General features: G+C 54.5%; 1 protein-coding gene across 3 annotated transcripts; it reads left to right on the plus strand.

Annotated features, from left to right (window-relative positions):
* Positions 1-501: 501 nt before the first annotated feature.
* Positions 502-18,235, plus strand: MAD2L2 (mitotic arrest deficient 2 like 2). Of its 3 annotated transcripts, none has more exons than XM_033228380.1 (9): positions 502-585; positions 12,866-12,917; positions 13,007-13,125; positions 15,118-15,189; positions 15,784-15,884; positions 16,582-16,676; positions 16,991-17,064; positions 17,542-17,634; positions 17,899-18,235. In XM_033228380.1, exons 2-9 carry the CDS (start codon positions 12,878-12,880, stop codon positions 17,938-17,940), a joined length of 636 nt encoding a protein of 211 aa, XP_033084271.1. In that variant the 5' UTR covers positions 502-585; positions 12,866-12,877; the 3' UTR covers positions 17,941-18,235. The 3 variants fall into 3 exon arrangements, with proteins under 3 accessions (XP_033084271.1, XP_033084272.1, XP_033084270.1); XM_033228381.1 differs by lacking the exon at positions 502-585 and adding an exon at positions 704-924; XM_033228379.1 differs by lacking the exon at positions 502-585 and adding an exon at positions 12,040-12,441.
* Positions 18,236-18,340: the final 105 nt, after the last annotated feature.

Raw genomic sequence — 18,340 nt, forward strand, 5'->3', positions numbered from 1 at the left:
GGCCAGCTCTGCCTGGGGCTCAGGGAGTCTTCGAAGGCTTCTTCCAGCGGTGGCGGACTGGGGCCCCCAGCCTGAGAGACCACCCGGAGACGCAGAGACAGAGAGACAAAGGGAGACTGGGTCCCGGAGAGAGGTTAGTGCCGAGGAGAGTGGGTGCGAGCCGGGACCCCAGAGGGCGGCGAGGGCGCGCGCGAGGCCGAGTGTCAGAGCGTGGAAAAGTGGGCGTCCAGCGGCAGGTGGACGGATGGGGAACCCTGGAGCAGAGCCAGGGGCCGTGGGGAGACGAGGCAAGGAGCGGAGGCGGCGGAAGGACTGGCGGATGGACGGGTCCGAGGGCTGGGAAGGAGGCAGCATCCTCACCTCCAGCCTCGGGACCCCGCGCACCCCGCCCCTGGGTGCGCCAGGTAGCCCACCTTTGTCCGGGCTCGCAACCAGGTGCGGCGGGAGGGGCGGGGCCAGGGGCGGGCCGAGGCCGTGCCTTACCTGTCCGGCCGGCGGGGAGGGGGCGGAGTGGCTCGGGGCCGAGCGGCCGCTGGAGCCGAGCGCAGCCGAGGGCAAGCGGCGGAACCGGGACGGCGTGGAGAGGTGCGCGGGCAGCCGGAGGATGTGCCCAGGCTGAGAGGGGCTGGAAGGAAGGGGGAGTGGGCGGGCAGGAGGGAAGGGGGCGGGAGCGCGGGGAGGGGACAGAGGAGGGGCGGCGGGTGGCGGGTTCGACTGCCCCCAGCCGAGGGGCAGCCCCGGGGCCGGGCCCCGCGCGCTCCCGGCCAGCGCGCCCTCGCCAGCTGCGCTTCGCGTTCTGGGCCAGCTCCCCAGAGGCCTAGGCGCCGCCGCCGCCAGGGCGCGGGGCAGACAAAGGAGGCAGACAAAGGCGGGCGCAGCCCAGCAGCCGTGCGGGCACCGGGCGAGGCGGGCCCACTCCTCCCGGTGCGTAAGAGCCGCCTCGGCGCGGCCCAGGGCGCGTGGGACGGGAGGGGCTCCGGCAGCGGTGGCGCATCTGGAGCGGCCCCGCGGGGGGCGGGCGACAAAGTGCCGCGGCGGGGGGTCCTCGGTGGACCCCAACAATGGAGCTAGGCTGCGCGCTCAGCTGCGGCCGCGTCTGGCCGGGCAGGGGCCCGGGTCTGCAAAAGGATTATTCCGCCTAGACTGTCAAAAGGGACGGAAGAAATGCCCAAGGCTGGGGAGGCGGGACGGGGAACGGCGGGGCCTTTGTAGCCGCAGAAAGTGCGCAGAGTGGGCGGGCGGGGTTCTCTGAGAGGTCGCTCCTGGATGTGGGGGTACAAAGGGTGTTCAAAGTGCTGCCAGCTCACCTGGGGCGCCGACGGCGCACCCGTGCCCCCTTTCCCGATAGGGAAGGAAGAAAGACAACGGCCCCAACACACACACACACACACACACACACACACACACACGCGGCCCGGCTGTCGCCACGCCCCGTCCAAAGCCGGCCTGACGCTTCTCAGACCGGCCCAACCCGGACAAAACCAGCGCTGGGGCCGGCTCATCCATCACCGCGCGGGGCGCCGTGTCCTGACGACCCTGGGAGTTCGGGAATGCTGGGTTATGGGTCCCGTGGCTCCTATAACTCACGACGGGGTCGGTGGGGCCACGGACGCTGCAAAGATCAAAGAGCGATAGGGTCGGACTCCCATACGTGGGAAGCAGCGCTCCCACCTGGGGCCCTGAGCTAGACAGGTGGCTTCCATTTCGACTGTTTTCTTTCTCCAGCGTGTGGCAAATTATGATTTTGAGGTTTTAGAACACAGTTCTGCCGTCAGGCTAAATGTCTGTGTTCCTCTTCTGATGCCGTCCCTTGTGGTCTCGGGCGAGTCGCCTAACCTCTGAGCTCATGGTTGTGCCTAAATCTCAGGATTCCAGGATTGAATGCAGTGCCCTGTGTAAGGAGATAATGTTTCAAAGGGTAGTCCATAGGAAATGCTCCTGAAAAATTAGCTACGATTGTTACTATGATATTGCTAGCCTGGTGGGCACCAGGATGGATTGATGAGAACACTGGACTGTTTATTCACCGAAAAGTTTGAGTCACCCATCCCATAAATACCGGTTGAACACCTACTATGGGCTAGCATCAGAGGTACGGTAGTAAATAACATGGACAAGAATCCCTGCCCCCATGGAACTCAGATTCTAGTGAAGGAGACAGAAGATAAGTGAATAAATAAAAATAATTGGCCGGGCGCGGTGGCTCAAGCCTGTAATCCCAGCACTTTGGGAGGCCGAGACGGGTGGATCACGAGGTCAGGAGATTGAGACCATCCTGGTCTACACGGTGAAACCCCGTCTCTACTAAAAAATACAAAAACTATCCGGGCGAGATGGCGGGCGCCTGTAGTCCCAGCTACTCGGGAGGCTGAGGCAGGAGAATGGCGTAAACCCGGGAGGCGGAGCTTGCAGTGAGCCGAGATCGCGCCACTGCACTCCAGCCTGGGCGACAGAGTGAGACCCCGTCTCAAAAAAAAAAAATAAATAAAAAATAAATAAATAAATGATGTCAGGTGGTGATTAGTGCTATGAAGAAAAGGAAAGCACATTACAGACAAAGCATGAAGGGAAGAGGTGTTTTACATAAAGTTGTTAGGAAAGGCCTCTTTGGTGGGGCAGTTCTTTTGGCAAAGAAAAGAAGGTAATGAGCCACGTGGTTGTGGGGAGAAGACTGTTGAAAGCAGAAGAGCCAGTGCAAAGGTCCTGGGGCAGGACTGTGCTTGGTGTGTTTGGCGGAGAAGAGTCAGGTTGGAACAGAGCGAGGTGACATCAGACAGGGAGCTGGGATAGGACCATGTTGTGACAGGAAAGGAGTCCCGACCCAGACCTCAGGAGAGAGTTCTTGGATCTCGCACAAGAAAGAATTTAGGGCAAGTCCACAGAGTAAAAAGTTTATTAAGAAAGTAGAGGAATAGGGGCCGGGCTCGGTGGCTCAAGCCTGTAATCCCAGCACTTTGGGAGGCCGAGATGGGCGGATCACGAGGTCAGGAGATCGAGACCATCCTGGCTAACACGGTGAAACCCCGTCTCTACTAAAAAATACAAAAACTATCCGGCGAGATGGCGGGCGCCTGTAGTCCAGCTACTCGGGAGGCTGAGGCAGGAGAATGGCGTAAACCGGGAGGCGGAGCTTGCAGTGAGCCGAGATCGCGCCACTGCACTCCAGCCTGGGCGACAGAGTGAGACCCCGTCTCAAAAAAAAAATAAATAAAAAATAAATAAATAAATGATGTCAGGTGGTGATTAGTGCTATGAAGAAAAGGAAAGCACATTACAGACAAAGCATGAAGGGAAGAGGGTTTTACATAAAGTTGTTAGGAAAGGCCTCTTTGGTGGGGCAGTTCTTTTGGCAAAGAAAAGAAGGTAATGAGCCACGTGGTTGTGGGGAGAAGACTGTTGAAAGCAGAAGAGCCAGTGCAAAGGTCCTGGGGCAGGACTGTGCTTGGTGTGTTTGGCGGAGAAGAGTCAGGTTGGAACAGAGCGAGTGACATCAGACAGGGAGCTGGGATAGGACCATGTTGTGACAGGAAAGGAGTCCCGACCCAGACCTCAGGAGAGGGTTCTTGGATCTCGCACAAGAAAGAATTTAGGGCAAGTCCACAGAGTAAAAAGTTTATTAAGAAAGTAGAGGAATAGGGGCCGGGCTCGGTGGCTCAAGCCTGTAATCCCAGCACTTTGGGAGGCCGAGATGGGCGGATCACGAGGTCAGGAGATCGAGACCATCCTGGCTAACACGGTGAAACCCCGTCTCTACTAAAAAATACAAAAAACTAGCCGGGCGAGGTGGCGGGCGCCTGTAGTCCCAGCTACTCGGGAGGCTGAGGCGAGAGAATGGCGTAAACCCGGGAGGCGGAGCTTGCAGTGAGCTGAGATCCGGCCACTGCACTCCAGCCTGGGCGACAGAGCGAGACTCTGTCTCAAAAAAAAAAAAAAAAAAAAAAAAAAAAAAAAAAGAAAGTAGAGGAATAAAAAGAACGGCTACTCCACAGACAGCACAGCACTGAGGGCTGCTGGTTGCCCATTTTTATGGTTATTTCTTGATGATATGCTAAACAAAGGATGGATTATTCATGCCTCCTCCCCTCTTTTTTTTTCTTTTTGAGACAGAGTCTTGCTCTGTCACCCAGGCTGGAGTGTGGTGGCACAATCTTGGCTCACTGCAACCTCCACCTCCTGGGTTCAAGCAATTCTGCCTCAGCCTCTCGAGTAGCTGGGATTACAGGTACGCACCACCACACCCAGCTAACTTTGTATTTTTAGTAGAGATGGGGTTTCACCATATTGGCCAGGCTGGTCTTGAACTCCTGACCTCAGGTGATCCACCTGCCTTAGCCTCCCAAAGTGCTGGGATTACAGGCGGGAGCCACAGTACCCAGCCCCCCCACCTTTTTTTTTTTTGAGACAGAGTCTCACTTTGTTGCCCAGGCTGCTATAGTGGCATGATCTCGGTTCACTGCAACCTCTGCCTCCTAGGTTCAAGCGATTCTCATGCCTCAGCCTCCCAATTAGCTGGGGTTACAGGCACACACCACAATGCCCAGCTAATTTTTTGTATTTTTAGTAGAGACAGGGTTTCGCCATGTTGCCCAGGCTGGTCTCAAACTCCTGACCTCAGGCAATCTGCCTGCCTCAGCCTCCCAAAGTGCTAGGTTACAGGGGTGAGCCACTGTGCCCGGCCTTTGCTTCCCCTTTTTAGACCATATAGGCTAATGTCGTGATGTTGTCATGGCATTTGTAAACTGTCATGGTGCTGGTGGCAGTGGAGCAGTGAGGATGACCAGAGGTCACTCTTGTGGCCATCTTGGTTTTCGTGGGTTTTGACTGGCTTCCTTACTGCAAACTGTTTTATCAGCAAGGTCTTTATGACCTGTACCTTGTGCAGATCTCCTGTCTCATACTGTGACTTAGAATGCCTTAGTCATCTGGGAATATGGCCCAGTAAGTATTAACCTCATTTTACCCAGCCCCTACTCAAGATGAGGTTGCTCTGGTTCAGACACCTCTGACAATGTGAGCCTGCAAAGGCCACGGGGAGGACTTGGGTTGTTTAGAGGGACCAAGAGCAGAGCAGAGACATGATCCGACTTAGGTTTTTAGCAGGTTTGCTGATTTGCAGAGAGAGACTCTGTCTCAAAAAATAAATACATTAAATAAAAATTAGCTGGGTGTGATGGTGCACACCTATAGCCCCAGCTATTGGGGAGGCTGAGGTGGGAGGATCGCTTGAGCCCAGGAGGTTGAGGCTTCAGTGAGCTGCTATTACGTCACTGCACTCCAGCCTAGGTGACAGAGTGAGACCCTGTCTCCAAAAAATAAAATTAAAAATAAAAAAATTGAAGGCCGGGCGCGGTGGCTCAAGCCTGTAATCCCAGCACTTTGAGAGGCCGAGACGGGTGGATCACGAGGTCAGGAGATCGAGACCATCCTGGCTAACACGGTGAAACCCCGTCTCTACTAAAAATACAAAAACTAGCTGGGCGAGGTGGCGGGCGCCTGTAGTCCCAGCTACTCGGGAGGCTGAGGCAGGAGAATGGCGTAAACCCGGGAGGCGGAGCTTGCAGTGAGCTGAGATCCGGCCACTGCACTCCAGTCCGGGAGACAGAGCGAGACTCCGCCTCAAAAAAAAATAAAATAAAATAAAAAAATTGAACAGTCCGTGGAACAGAAAGTAGATTAGTGGTTTTGGAATTGGTGTACCCGGCAGCACACTTTGGGCATTAACAATCCTTCTCAAGACATCGGGAGTGATGAAAATGTTCTGAATGACAAAGTAGCGATGTACAACATTGTGACTATACTAAAAACCACTGAACTGCACTCAGTGAAAAGGTGAACTTCATGATTTGTTTGTTTGTTTGTTTCTGAGATGGAGTCTCACTCTGTCCCCCAGGCTAGAGTGCAGTGGCGCGATCTCGGCTCACTGCAAGCTCTGCCTCCCCGGTTCACACCTGCCGCATTCTCCTGCCTCAGACTCCCGAGTAGCTAGGACTACAGGCACCCGCCACCACGCCCAGCTAATTTTTTGTATTTTTTTTTTTTTTTTTTTTTGAGATGGAGTCTCTCTCTGTCGCCCAGGCTGGAGTGCAGTGGCCGGATCTCAGCTCACCGCAAGCTCCGCCTCCCGGGTTTACGCCATTCTCCTGCCTCAGCCTCCTGAGTAGCTGGGGCTACAGGTGCCCACCACCTCGCCCGGCTAATTTTTTGTATTTTTAGTAGAGACGGGGTTTCATCGTGTTATAGGATGGTCTCGATCTCCTGACCTCGTGATCCGCCCGGCTCGGCCTCCCAAAGTGCTGGGATTACAGGCTTGAGCCACTGCGCCCGGCCAGAATTTTTTGTATTTTTAGTAGAGATGGGGTTTCACTGTGTTAGCCAGGATGGTCTCGATCTCCTGACCTCATGATCCGCCCGCCTCGGCCTCCCAAAGTGCTGGGATTACAGGCATGAGCCACCGCGCCCAGCTTATAGTTTGTTAATTATATCTCCATAGAGAATGTTTTTTTTTTAAAGTGGCAGTTGAGCTGGATCAAAAGTTCTTATCTTGTGGCCCAGGATGGCTTCAGAATATATCTGGACACTCCTGATGTTGTGTAAGACATTTAGTGTCTCTGGGCCAGGTGCAGTGGCTCAAGCCTGTAATCCCAGCACTTAGGGAAGCCGAGGTGGGCACATTACTTGGGGTCAGGAGTTCGAGGCCAGCCTGGCCAACATGGCAAAACCCTGTCTGTACTAAAAGTACAAAAAAATTAGCTAGGCGTGGTGGCACATGCCTGTAGTCCCAGCTACTCGGGAGGCCGAGGCAGGAGAATCGCTTGCACCAAGGAGGCGGAGGTTGCAGTGAGCCGAGATCACGCCATTGCACTCCAGCCTGGGCGACAAGAGTGAGACTCAGTCTCAAAAAAAAAAAAAAGAAAGAGACATTTTGTGTCTCTGGATAGAAGCCCAAAGTTTAAGAACATATGACCAGGCTAGGCGCGATGGCTCATGCCAGTAATCCGAGCTTTGGGAGGCTGAGGCAGGAATTCTGGAGACCAAGTGTTCAAGACCAGCCTGGGTAACACAGCGAGACCCTGTCTCTATGAAAAAAGAGCAGATGACCAGCAAGGTCCCCCTGACCACTGAGGGGTCAGCAACACTGGGAATCAATAGAATTCCACAGAGGGAATGGTGGGTGAGGGCTTTGCTCTGGCTGCAGTGTTGAAAGCCATCTCAGGTCAGCAGTGAACCCCGAGATCTGGGACAGCTGTCCAGGTCAGGCCTCACACCAGAAGGCAGATGAGAGCGGAGAGGAGCTGTCGGCCAGAAGCCCTTTTCTTTAGGCATCTTGTTCCGTGATGATACGTGTCCTCCCTAGGGCAGCTTGGGAGTTGCCTGCTGCCTTGGGAAATGGAACTGGAGTTATGGGGAGGCTGCTAAGGATGGTTTGGATGGGGTTTTGAAAAGCATGACAGCTTGTCCAGAGTGTTTGTTCTGGGGGCTTAAATAGTGTATATAGACCTTAATATCATTGTCATAACAGCCATTAATTGAGCATTTATGTGCCAGGCATTGTGCACTTTGTTTATTTTTCAAGACAGGGTCTCACTTTATCACCCAAGTTGGAGTGCAGTGGTACAAACATGGCTCACTGCAGCCTTGATTTCCCGGGCTCAAGTGATCCTCCCACCTCAGCCCGCTAAGTAGCTGGGACTACAGGTGCATGCCACCATGCTCAGCTAATTTTTCTATTTTTTGTAGAGTTTTTGCCATGTTGCCCAGGCTTGTCTCGAACTCCTGAGCTCAAGTGGTTTGTCTGCCTTGGCCTCCCAAAAACTTGGGATCATAGGAGTGAGCCACAACGCCAGCCACAATGCCTGGCATTGTGCACTTTATATTTTTTATAAATATGAACATGGACATAAGCATTTGCTCTTTGCTCAATCCTATGAAATTGGAACTACCATTATCCCATTTTACAGATGAGCAAACTGAGGTTCAGAGAAAGAAGAGCCTCACAGCTGGTTAAGGGACAGCATTGGGGAGAGAAGCAGCAGGCTGGACACATGAGCAGGACGAGTGGGTTCTGGGGACACCATAGGGAACATGCCACAGCCCTTGCTTTTGTTTTTGAAAATAACTTTTCTCTGCATAGTGCCCATAGCCCAGGCACTGAAGTCGATGTCTTTTGCTCCTCATCCAGACTCAGTTGAGATTCAAGTCAGGCAAGTGGTAATGAGCCACTGTCCACCATCATTTAATTCCTCTGTCACTTATTTTTTCATCCACTCATTTGACACACATTCGCTGAGAACCTGAATTTGGGCTGGGCATGGTGGCTCAAGCCTGTAATCTCAGCATTTGGGAGGCTGAGGCAGGAGGATCACTTGAGCCCCAGAGTTTGAGACCAGCCTAGGCAACATGGTAAGACCCTGCCTCGGCAAAAAATTTTAAAAATCAGCCAGGTGTGGTGATGCACACCTGTAATCCTAGCTACCCAGGAGGCTGAGGTAGGAGGATCTCTTGAGCCCAGGAGTTTCAGGCTGCAGTGAGCTATGATTGCTCCACTGCACTTTAGCCTGGGTGACAAGGAGAAACCCTGTCTCTGGAAAAGAAAAAAAAAAAAGACAGAGAGAGAGAGAACCTGAATTTGGCTAGGCACTGTATTGAAATAATGAATGAGGCTGGGTCCCTGCCCAGGGTCATTGCAACTGGATGGGCCCCTGAGCATCAGGATATCAGGAGATTGTCACCAGGCTATGTGTGGCTCACTCTGTATGTCCCCCATACCCATGTGATTGGTGTCCTGGGAACCTTCATTCTGCCATCAGCCTGGTGGAGATGGGAGGGGTCTTGGAATCACCTCTGGAGGCTGGAAACCTCATTGCCTGGTTCACTCACTGTGTGTTTGTTTTCCATAAACCCCAGCAGTCCTCTTCTGCCCGTGCAGGTCTTTCTCTTTGCTGGGCTGGTGCTCACAGCTCACCTTCTCAGTTTCCACTTCAATGTCTCTTGGGAGTGATTTTCCCTCCATCCCCATTGCAGATCCTCAGGGACCTGCTCTAGTTGGCAAATAAGCTCTCCCTCCCTCTAAACACCCATCCTTCCTTCCCAGCTGCCTTCCTACATATTGTCATTATGGTGAAAAATATGCAAATAACTTTGAACAACAGTTTCCCAGCAGACGGGTGTTCAAAAATGTAATAAATTAACCCCATAATGTAATCTGGATCCCGTGACCATCCATCATGCTGATGCGATTAAGATATGCAAAACCAGATGCTGAGGAGCCCATGGATAGAGTGTTGGCAGAGCTCCCCGATGGGCCCATTCTGACTCGGCCCCCTGCCCCTGCTCCCACCCCCATGGAACCTGAGGCCTTCAGAGGTTTAGGGAACATCTGTCTGGCCTGTTCATTTCACTAATGAGACTGAAGCCTTTTGGGGGTTTGGGGTCAGATCGGTTTGAATCTCTACCCATCTGCTTCCTAGCCCACCTTCCTTCTGTTTGTGATTGGATCTGAACCCAAGGCCCCAACCCAGACTTTTTTTTTTTTTTTGAGATGGAGTTTTTGCTCTTGTTGCCCAGGCTGGAGTGCAATGGTGCGACCTTGGATCTCGGCTCACCACAACCTCCGCCTCCCGGGTTCAAGCGATTCTCCTGCCTCAACTTCCCGAGTAGCTGGGATTACAGGCATGCGCCACCACGCCTGGCTATTTTTATTTTTTATTTTTTTGTATTTTTAGTAGACACAGGATTTCTCCATGTTGGTCAGGTTGATCTCGAACTCCTGACCTCAGGTGATCTGCCCGCCTCAGCCTCCCAAAGTGCGGGGATTACAGGCGTGAGCCACCCACTGCGCTCAGCTGACATTTTTTTTAAATTGCAAAAATTTTTGGTTACATGAATAAGTTCTTTAGTGGTGACTGCTGAGATTTTGGTGCACCCGTCACCTGAGCAGTGTACACTGTACCCAATACGTAGTCTTTTGTCCCTCACCTCCCCACCCTTCCCCCAGAGTCCCCAAAGTTCAATGTATCATTCCTATGCCTTTGCATCCCCATAGGTTAACTCCCACTTACAAGTGAGAACATACGATATTTGCAAACCCAGATATTTTTATCCACAGGTTTCTAGTTGACAAGGTGGGTAACCCAGTGTCAAAAGCTGTTGGGACCTCAGTTTCCCCAAGGAAAAATGAGGGTTGGGTTTATGTCCTCCAAGGTTTTTCTCACGTTCTTAGCTCTGTGTGTCAGGAATTCTATGGGTGGCTTGCATTGTGTCTTCTCAGGGCAGAGGGCTGGGGCTGGGAGTCCATGGATGGAGGGCCTGACTTGAGCCCCAGTGCCCCTCACACTGGGTCCTGAAGGCCATCCCACAGGAGTCACCTGGCCCTCAGTTTCCCCACCCAAGGCCCCAGTCTGAAGGGCTCCTTTGCAAGGAGTTGCCCCCTATGACCGCCACTGCCTGTCACCTATACAAAAGCTGCTTAAGCAGCCTCCAGAGAGGGAAAGGAAAGACCCTTGTTTTTCCCAAGTTCTGCAGTGAGTCAATCTCAGGGAACCACGGGACACTGTCTGTAAGCCAGTGAGCTGCTTGGCCAGCTCTGTGTGGAAATGGCATGATGTGGGCAGGATCCCCACGTCTTGAGAAGGGTTGCTGTGCCCAGAATGTGCTGCCAAATGCACCATCCCTTTGGACGGATGATTTGACATCACAATTTTACAAAATGCATCACATTTTTACAAAATGCAGATATTCTCTGGCAACAGTCCAAACCTCTGTGGCGATTCCCATACTTTGCTGGGCATCCGGGCCCCTGGGGAGCTTGTTAAAGGGCCAGTGCCCTGCTGTGCACCCCACCTGGATCAGGTTGCTCTGGGCAGCAGGGCAGCTGTGATTAATGGGCTCCTGGGGGATTCTGATGCAGATTTCCTAGGACTGCATTTGAAGAAATGTTTTGCTGACATTCCTAGCTTAATGGGTTACTTACAAGTTACTTTTTCTCTCCCCATTAGAAGTCTGGAAATGCAGGTTTGAAGGCATCAGGGGGTCGGGGGAGGGATAATGAGCTGTAAATGATAAACAAGCCTGGCTAGATCTGTGTCCAAACAGACGGATGGGATTAACAAGCTCTTACCTCCGTGGAGGTCACAGACAAAGTCCTCTTGGCTTCTGGTCCTGACTTGTTGCCCACTAACTCCGTAGCTGCTTCTCAGATCTTAGTTTTCTCAGTTGTAAAATAAGGAGGCTGTAAATAAGTGGAAGCCCTGGTGTCAGAAGAGGCATCAGAGCTAGGTTTGTATTCCCAATATGTGATTTTGGCGAATTAGAGAATGTTTCTGGGCCTCTTTAACCATCTGTAAAGTGGGGCTGTAAAGTGGAGATTTAGCTGCTAGGGTTAAGGAGGGAATTAAAGGAATCAGTGTTTGACACATAAGAAGCGCTCGATGCTAGTCATTTTTTATTATTTTAATAATATCATCTCTGAGGGCCCTTTCAGGCCTTCCAGACGGAGTCCACGTCCGTGGGGGACTTCGGAGCAGTAAAAGGTAGTGGCAGGAGGCACCTCGGCCATCGCCCACCCAGTGGGAGACTCGGGCAGGTTATTCACCCTTCTGCACCTCGCTTCACTCATCTGTATAAAGGGAACAGTCACAGTAACTGCCTCATGGAGTTACTCCGGGGACTTAGATAATCCAGGGACACACGTAGCCCAGTGCCCCAGCACTCGGCTGGAGCTCCATAAAGGTCAGCTATTGTTCTGAAGCGTAGGGCGGGGAGGGTCCATCCTGTTGGGCCGTCAGGCCAGGCTGTTATTTAGGTACCCGGTGGGGGCGGGGCGGGGGCGGCGCCGGTGCACGCCCTCTTTTTTTTATTTTTAAAATTTCACCCGGGTCTTGACAACCGGTGCAACCCTGTCCTCCGCTGTTCCCGCCCCCGAGCCAGAGGAGCCGCTTTTGGGTGTGCAGCTGCAGGGATGGTGACTCGGGTTAGCTCAGATGTGGCTGCCCTTAGTCCCCAGCTGCGCCCTCCCCTTTGCCCTCCCCAGCAACCCCTACCCGCCCTCTTCCGGCGCGTGCTAAAGCGAGAGAAACGCCCTTGGGGGAAGATAAGTAGCAATCAGATGGAACGTGGAGACCAACGTTGTGTTTTCTTCGCGCCCACCTGAAGTCGAAGGGAGGTGGAGCGGCGAGTCTCAGCCCCTCCCCAACGCCGAGACCCGGCCCCCGCCCCCCGGAGCCCAGTCCCCGCAGGCGGAACCGCCCTGTGCGAGGCCGGGTTTGGACTGCGCGGGAATGGGCGTGGCCTTGGAGGGGCGGGCGCTAGGATCCGCCTGAGCGCCGTGAACGTCACCCAGCGGCGCCGAGGCCCAGGGTTGAGCGGGAGGCGGGATCGGTCCGGTCGGTGGCTCCCCGCGGCGGGGCCGGGCCCGATCTCGGGCGGGAACCGAGCCCAGAGCCGGTACTAGGGGAGGGAGAGGGGGCGGATTCCCGCCGGGAGGGATCCGGCCGGGCAGGGGGCGGAGTCTTATTGCAACCCAGCTTCGCTTTCCGCGTGTCCCGCTTTGCACTGCTGGCGCTGCGCATCCAGCTGTTTCCCTCTGCGTCCGCGGCCCTGCCCTTTTCGGGGGCATCGCCGTGGTCTTTCCACCCCCTGAGACAGCAGGGCGAGAGGGCGCGGGCGGCCAGTGGATAGAGGCTGATGCCCCCAAGCACGGACGCCAGCGTCGGGTTGGGGGTTCTTCCCAGCTGCTCTGAGCCTATGCGAAGCGGGAGGTCTTGCCCCAGTTCCCACGGACTGTGGGGAGGGAAGAGACGGTGGAGGCGAGCGGGTTCTGGGCTCCTGGGTGTCTGGAACCACCCTCTGCCCTTGCCCCACCACTCAGGTAGCGGGAAGGATGACCACGCTCACACGACAAGACCTCAACTTTGGCCAAGGTAGGGAGGCTGGACCTGCGGGGTCGGGGGCGGAGGCGTCCGGGCTGGCGGGCTTCCCCAAGCGCACCACCGGCTTGTGCCCCCTGCAGTGGTGGCCGATGTGCTCTGCGAGTTCCTGGAGGTGGCTGTGCATCTCATCCTCTACGTGCGCGAGGTCTACCCCGTGGGCATCTTCCAGAAACGCAAGAAGTACAACGTGCCGGTCCAGGTGAGGCACGTCCCAGAACCACAGAGTGGGTACAGGGTGGACTTTTTTTTTTTTTTTGAGACAGAGTCTCGCTCTGTCGCCCAGGCTGGAGTGCAATGGCGCGATCTCGGCTCACTGCAAGCTCCGCCTCCCGGGTTTTTGCCATTCTCCTGCCTCAGCCTCCCGAGTAGCTGGGACTACAGGCGCCCACCACCTCGCCCGGCTAGTTTTTTGTATTTTTTTAGTAGAGACGGGGTTTCACCATGTTCACCAGGATGGTCTCAATTTCCTGACCTCGTGATCCGCCCGTCTCGGCCTCCCAAAGTGCTGGGATTACAGGCTTGAGCCACTGCGCCCGGCCAGGGTGGACTTTTAAAAACTCTTCGGTCGGGTACGGTGGCTCACGCCTGTAATCCTGGCACTTTGGGAGGCCGAGGCGGGCGGATCACTTGAGGTCAGGAGTTCGAGATCAGCCTAACAAACATGGTGAAACCCCGTCTCTACTAAAAATACAAAAATTGGCTGGGCGTGGTGGCTGACGCCTGTAATCCCAAATACTCAGGAGGCTGAGGCAGGAGAATCACTTGAACCTGGGAGGCGGAGGTTGCAGTGAGCCGAGATTGTGCCACTGCACTCCAGCCTGGGTGACAAGAGCGAAACTCCGTCTCAAAAAAAAAACCCTCTTCCACTTCAGGCCAAGCCAGCACTTTATTTTTTATTTTATTTTATTTTTTGAGACTGAGTCTCGCTCTGTCGCCCTGCCTGGAGTGCAGCTACATGATCTTGGCTCACTGCAACTTCCACTTCCCAGGTTCAAGCGATTCTCCTGCCTCAGCCTCCCGAGTAGCTGGGGATTACAGGCGTGTGCCACCACACCTGGCTAATTTTTATATTTTTAGTAGAGACAAGGTTTCGCCATGTTGGCCAGGCTGGTATCGAACTCCTGACCTCTGGTGATCGGTCTGCCTTGGCCTCCCAAAGTCCTGGGATTACAGGCGTGAGCACTTTATTATGAAATAGGTTTTGTGTTAGATAATGTTGCCCAACTGTGGGCTAATGTAAGTATTTTGAGTGTGTTTAGGTAGGCCTGGCTAAGTTATGATGTTCTGTATGTTACATGTATTAATTGCATTTTCCACTGGAGATATTTGATGGCTTTATCCAAACAAACAACAACAAACCCATAGTATCCAAGCAACAACAAATCCATAGTAAGTTGTTGAAGGTCACCTTTAGAGGGAAAAGGAAAAAAAAAATTGACATTCACTCACTTTTTGTTTATGATGAAGTGATTGAAGCTCAGAGAAGTTAAGGAATTTGCCTGAGGCCACACAGTTCCTTAGTTCTTAACTTTTGAAATCTGATTACGTTTTTCTGGATCCTTTTTCTGGAAAAATGCCCAAGTGCACAAAGATACAACTTTAGGGACTTTTCAGACTCTGGAGGAGTCCGTGGACCCCACATTAAGAACCCCTAATGGTATATTAAATGCTCATGTTGGGATTGAGTTCTTATCTTTTTTTTCCTTTGAGATGGAGTCTTGCTTTGTTGCCCAGGCTGGAGTGCAGTGGCTTGATCTCAGCTTACTGCAACCTCCGCCTCCCAGGTTCAAGTGATTCTCCTGCCTCAGCCTCTCGAGTAGCTGGGATTACAGATGCCACCTCACCTGGCCAATTTTTGTATTTTTAGTAGAGACGGGGTTTTGCCATTTTGGCCAGACTGGTCTGAAACTCCTGACCTCAGGCGATCCACTCACCTTATCCTCTCAAAGTGCCAGGATTACAGGAGTGAGCCACTGCGCCCAGCCTGAGTTCTTATCTTCTGACTTCTTTCTCCGTGGATAAATTCACAGTTGTTAGCCTCTTGAGGGAAAGTGGGGTCTTCTGGGTAGGGGGCCCTGGAGAGCTGCTGGGCCTCTGACCAAAGGCAGACGGGGCCTTGGGCTCCTGGTCGTATTGGGTGGTTTCCCCACCTGTGCTTTGGGCCTCACCAGCCGCATGGTGTTGTGTGCAGATGTCCTGCCACCCGGAGCTGAATCAGTATATCCAGGACACGCTGCACTGCGTCAAGCCACTCTTGGAGAAGGTGAGGGTGCACTGGGTTCCCCAGCCACCTCACCCCATGCTCACCCCTGTCCCTCTATGCTCACAGTCCAACTCTGGGATGGGGTGATGCTAGGACTCTGTGGCGTCTTCATGGCTCCAATACCCAGAAGCCTGTTCCCTGCACTCTGGAGACCATCCCAACCCAGGGGCAGGCTCCAAGGCATGTGGGCCATGTGCAGGGTGCCTTGGGCCTGGAAACCTGGGTTGAAGCTGGCTCTGAGTAGGGACTGCCCTGGTGGGTTCTGGGTTCTTCTCACATCCGTTCCCTGTTCTCCACGCTAAATGTTCTGTCTGAGCTGAGCCCCTCAGGGTTTCTTCCCCATCTAGTCCTGATCTCAGACTTCCTGGGATCTTCCCTATGGGGCCTGGTTATTCTCTCAGCCTGCACCGCTCATACCGGAGGGTGCCAGCTTCTCAAACCTGCGCTATCTGGGCTCTTGGGGACGCCCAGCCTAGCAGCTGAGCAGGGCTGAGTGGGCCGCTTCCCCTCCTTCCTTGGGCAAGGGGGTGGAGGCGGGGTGGTGGAGTACGGGTGGGGTGCCTGGCTCTGCAGTGGGGGTTCCTCTCCTTGCAGAACGATGTGGAAAAAGTGGTGGTGGTGATTTTGGATAAAGAGCACCGCCCAGTGGAGAAATTTGTCTTTGAGATCACCCAGCCTCCACTGCTGTCCATCAGGTGGGCTGCCCCTGCCCCTCGCCCACTAGCTGGCATCAGGTCTGTCTCTGGCAACACACCCACCCCTTTAAGGCGGCCCTTGAATACCTTGGAAAAGGCCTGGGAGGAGAAAGGGCAAGATGCGCCAGCCTGACAAGGGGACAGCCTGTGAGCAGCTGAGATGGGTCCAGAGAAATGACATGAGCTACCCAGGGTCACCTGGGTAGGGGCAGAGCCCAGGACACAGAACCAGTTTTCTGACTTCTCAGGCAAGTGTCCAGTCAACTCGAAGTTGACCTTTGGCACATGTGTTAGTTGGTCAACTGCATGCTTCCGATGGTGAGGTCAGGGCACTGGAATATATGACCAACCTGTCCCCACAGGCTGTGTGGCCTTAGGCAAGCCCTTTCCCCTCCTGGCTTGGTGTCCTGGTTCTTGGGCCTGGCTGCACATTAAAACCATCTAGGGAGGCCTCCTCAGATCGCCCCTATCTCCCCTACCCACCAAATTCTGACTTTGTCTGGGGTGGGGCTGGGCATTTCTTGTAAACTCCCTTGCTGGTTTGAATTGTGTGGACCAGATAGGGAGCTGGGTCCTAGGCGTGCAGCACTCTCAGAGGCACTGGAGGTGGTTCTGTACCCCAGGTCTGCATCCAGGCTTGATGCCTGTGGTGGAGGGGAGGGCACCAGTGTGATGGGAAGACCTCCTTTCCTCTCAGCTCAGACTCCCTGTTGTCTCACGTGGAGCAGCTGCTCCGAGCCTTCATCCTGAAGATCAGCGTGTGTGATGCCGTCCTGGACCACAACCCCCCAGGTGCGTCCACTCCCCACCCTCTCTTCCCTTGGCGTTTCCATGGTTGTCTGGGGTTGGTCTGTGTTCCCAGGTCCATGTTTGGCTGCTCTGAGACTCATCTCTTCCTAACCCTGAGAGTCCACCTCCTCTGGGAAGCTTCCCTGATTGATTCCACCTGGCTTCCATCTCCCTATTGACTGGGGCTTTTCTTAGCACTTGCTTTGCCATCTGCTCTGGGAGTGCTGCCGAGCCAGCAAGGGAAGTGGGAAGAGGCTGGGCCCAGTGGCAGGCACCAGGGCGGCGGGGGAGCCTCCACCAACCTCTTGCCTCTCCAGGCTGTACCTTCACAGTCCTAGTGCACACAAGAGAAGCCGCCACTCGCAACATGGAGAAGATCCAGGTCATCAAGGTGAGATGAGATGGGTCTAGGTCTGGATGCAGGCTCTAGAAACGTGATGTGGCAGTTTCAGGCAGGCAGGGGCGTTGCCTGTGGCCATCCATCCATTATATTGGTGCAGCAGTGCCTGGTACCCAGCAGGTCCTCAGGCCTGGCCACTGCTCCATCTGGGCACTTGGGGCAGTGAGGAGCTCAGGTGGAGCCCCCTGCTGGGGCCCCCAGCTCATCCGGGCTCTTCTGAAGTGGGGGCTCTCCAGGGAGGGGTCCTAGCCCACCAGGTTCAGCATTGGTGCCTGGGGCTTGTCACTTGGGTTCTATGGACTTGGCCTCTGTGGGGGATCGGGGGGCCTGGGGTCTGCATCGCCAACAGCTTCCTAGTGATTCTGAGGCTCAGGTTGGAGGCCCCTGGTCTGGAGTGGGAGGGACAACAAAGTGAGGGCAGGCAAGGGCTCAGCTCCGTCACCCCCCTAACCTTTGCCCCCTCCCTAGGATTTCCCCTGGATCCTGGCAGATGAGCAGGATGTCCACATGCATGATCCCCGTCTGATACCACTAAAAACCATGACGTCGGACATTTTAAAGGTGAGCTTCGTGGGGACCTGGGAAGCTTTATTTAGGGGCTGCTTAGGAAGTGAGGCCCGGCACTGAGGCCTTACTAGAGGGCTTGGGGGAGAGAACGAGGGAGTGCCTGGTGGAGGGCTCCTCCCATCTCTACTCTTCTCCACCTCGGCTGTGGCCACGAGGCCCCAGCCTTGGCGGAGATCTGCCCACCAGGTGCTTCTGTGTCCTCCAGCAGGGATGCCCTGGCTGTCTCGCTAACTGTGGCTGTTTGCTTGTGTCCGTCAGATGCAGCTTTACGTGGAAGAGCGTGCTCACAAAGGCAGCTGAGGGGGCATCTGCCACCTCACTGATGCCCGAACTGTCAGACTTTGGGGGATCCCCGCCTAGGGCAGTGCTGCATGGCTGCCCTGATTCCAAGTGCTCTTATCGCCTCTGTGTGTGGATCGCCCGCCCCAGCCCGGGGCCGCTCAGGTCTGCTTGGAGGATGCCTCCCCCAGGAGGGCAGTGAAGGATGCCGCAACCTCGACTTCTCAGCCTCCTGGGGTTCCGCCGGCCAACACTGTCTGTCTCAAATACTGTGCTGTGAGTTGTTTCAATAAAGGGGCCCCAAGGGCTGGGATGAGCTGATGCCATCATTAACCAGAGTGGGAGGGACAGGTATGGCCAGGGTAACCTGGTGGGGGGGGTGCTGCTTCTCCACTAAAATGCCAGGGACCCCCTCTCCCCA

The sequence above is a fragment of the Trachypithecus francoisi genome, unplaced genomic scaffold (genome assembly GCF_009764315.1).
Source record: "Trachypithecus francoisi isolate TF-2019V2 unplaced genomic scaffold, Tfra_2.0 Lachesis_group12, whole genome shotgun sequence".
NCBI classification, from domain to species: Eukaryota; Metazoa; Chordata; class Mammalia; order Primates; family Cercopithecidae; genus Trachypithecus; species Trachypithecus francoisi.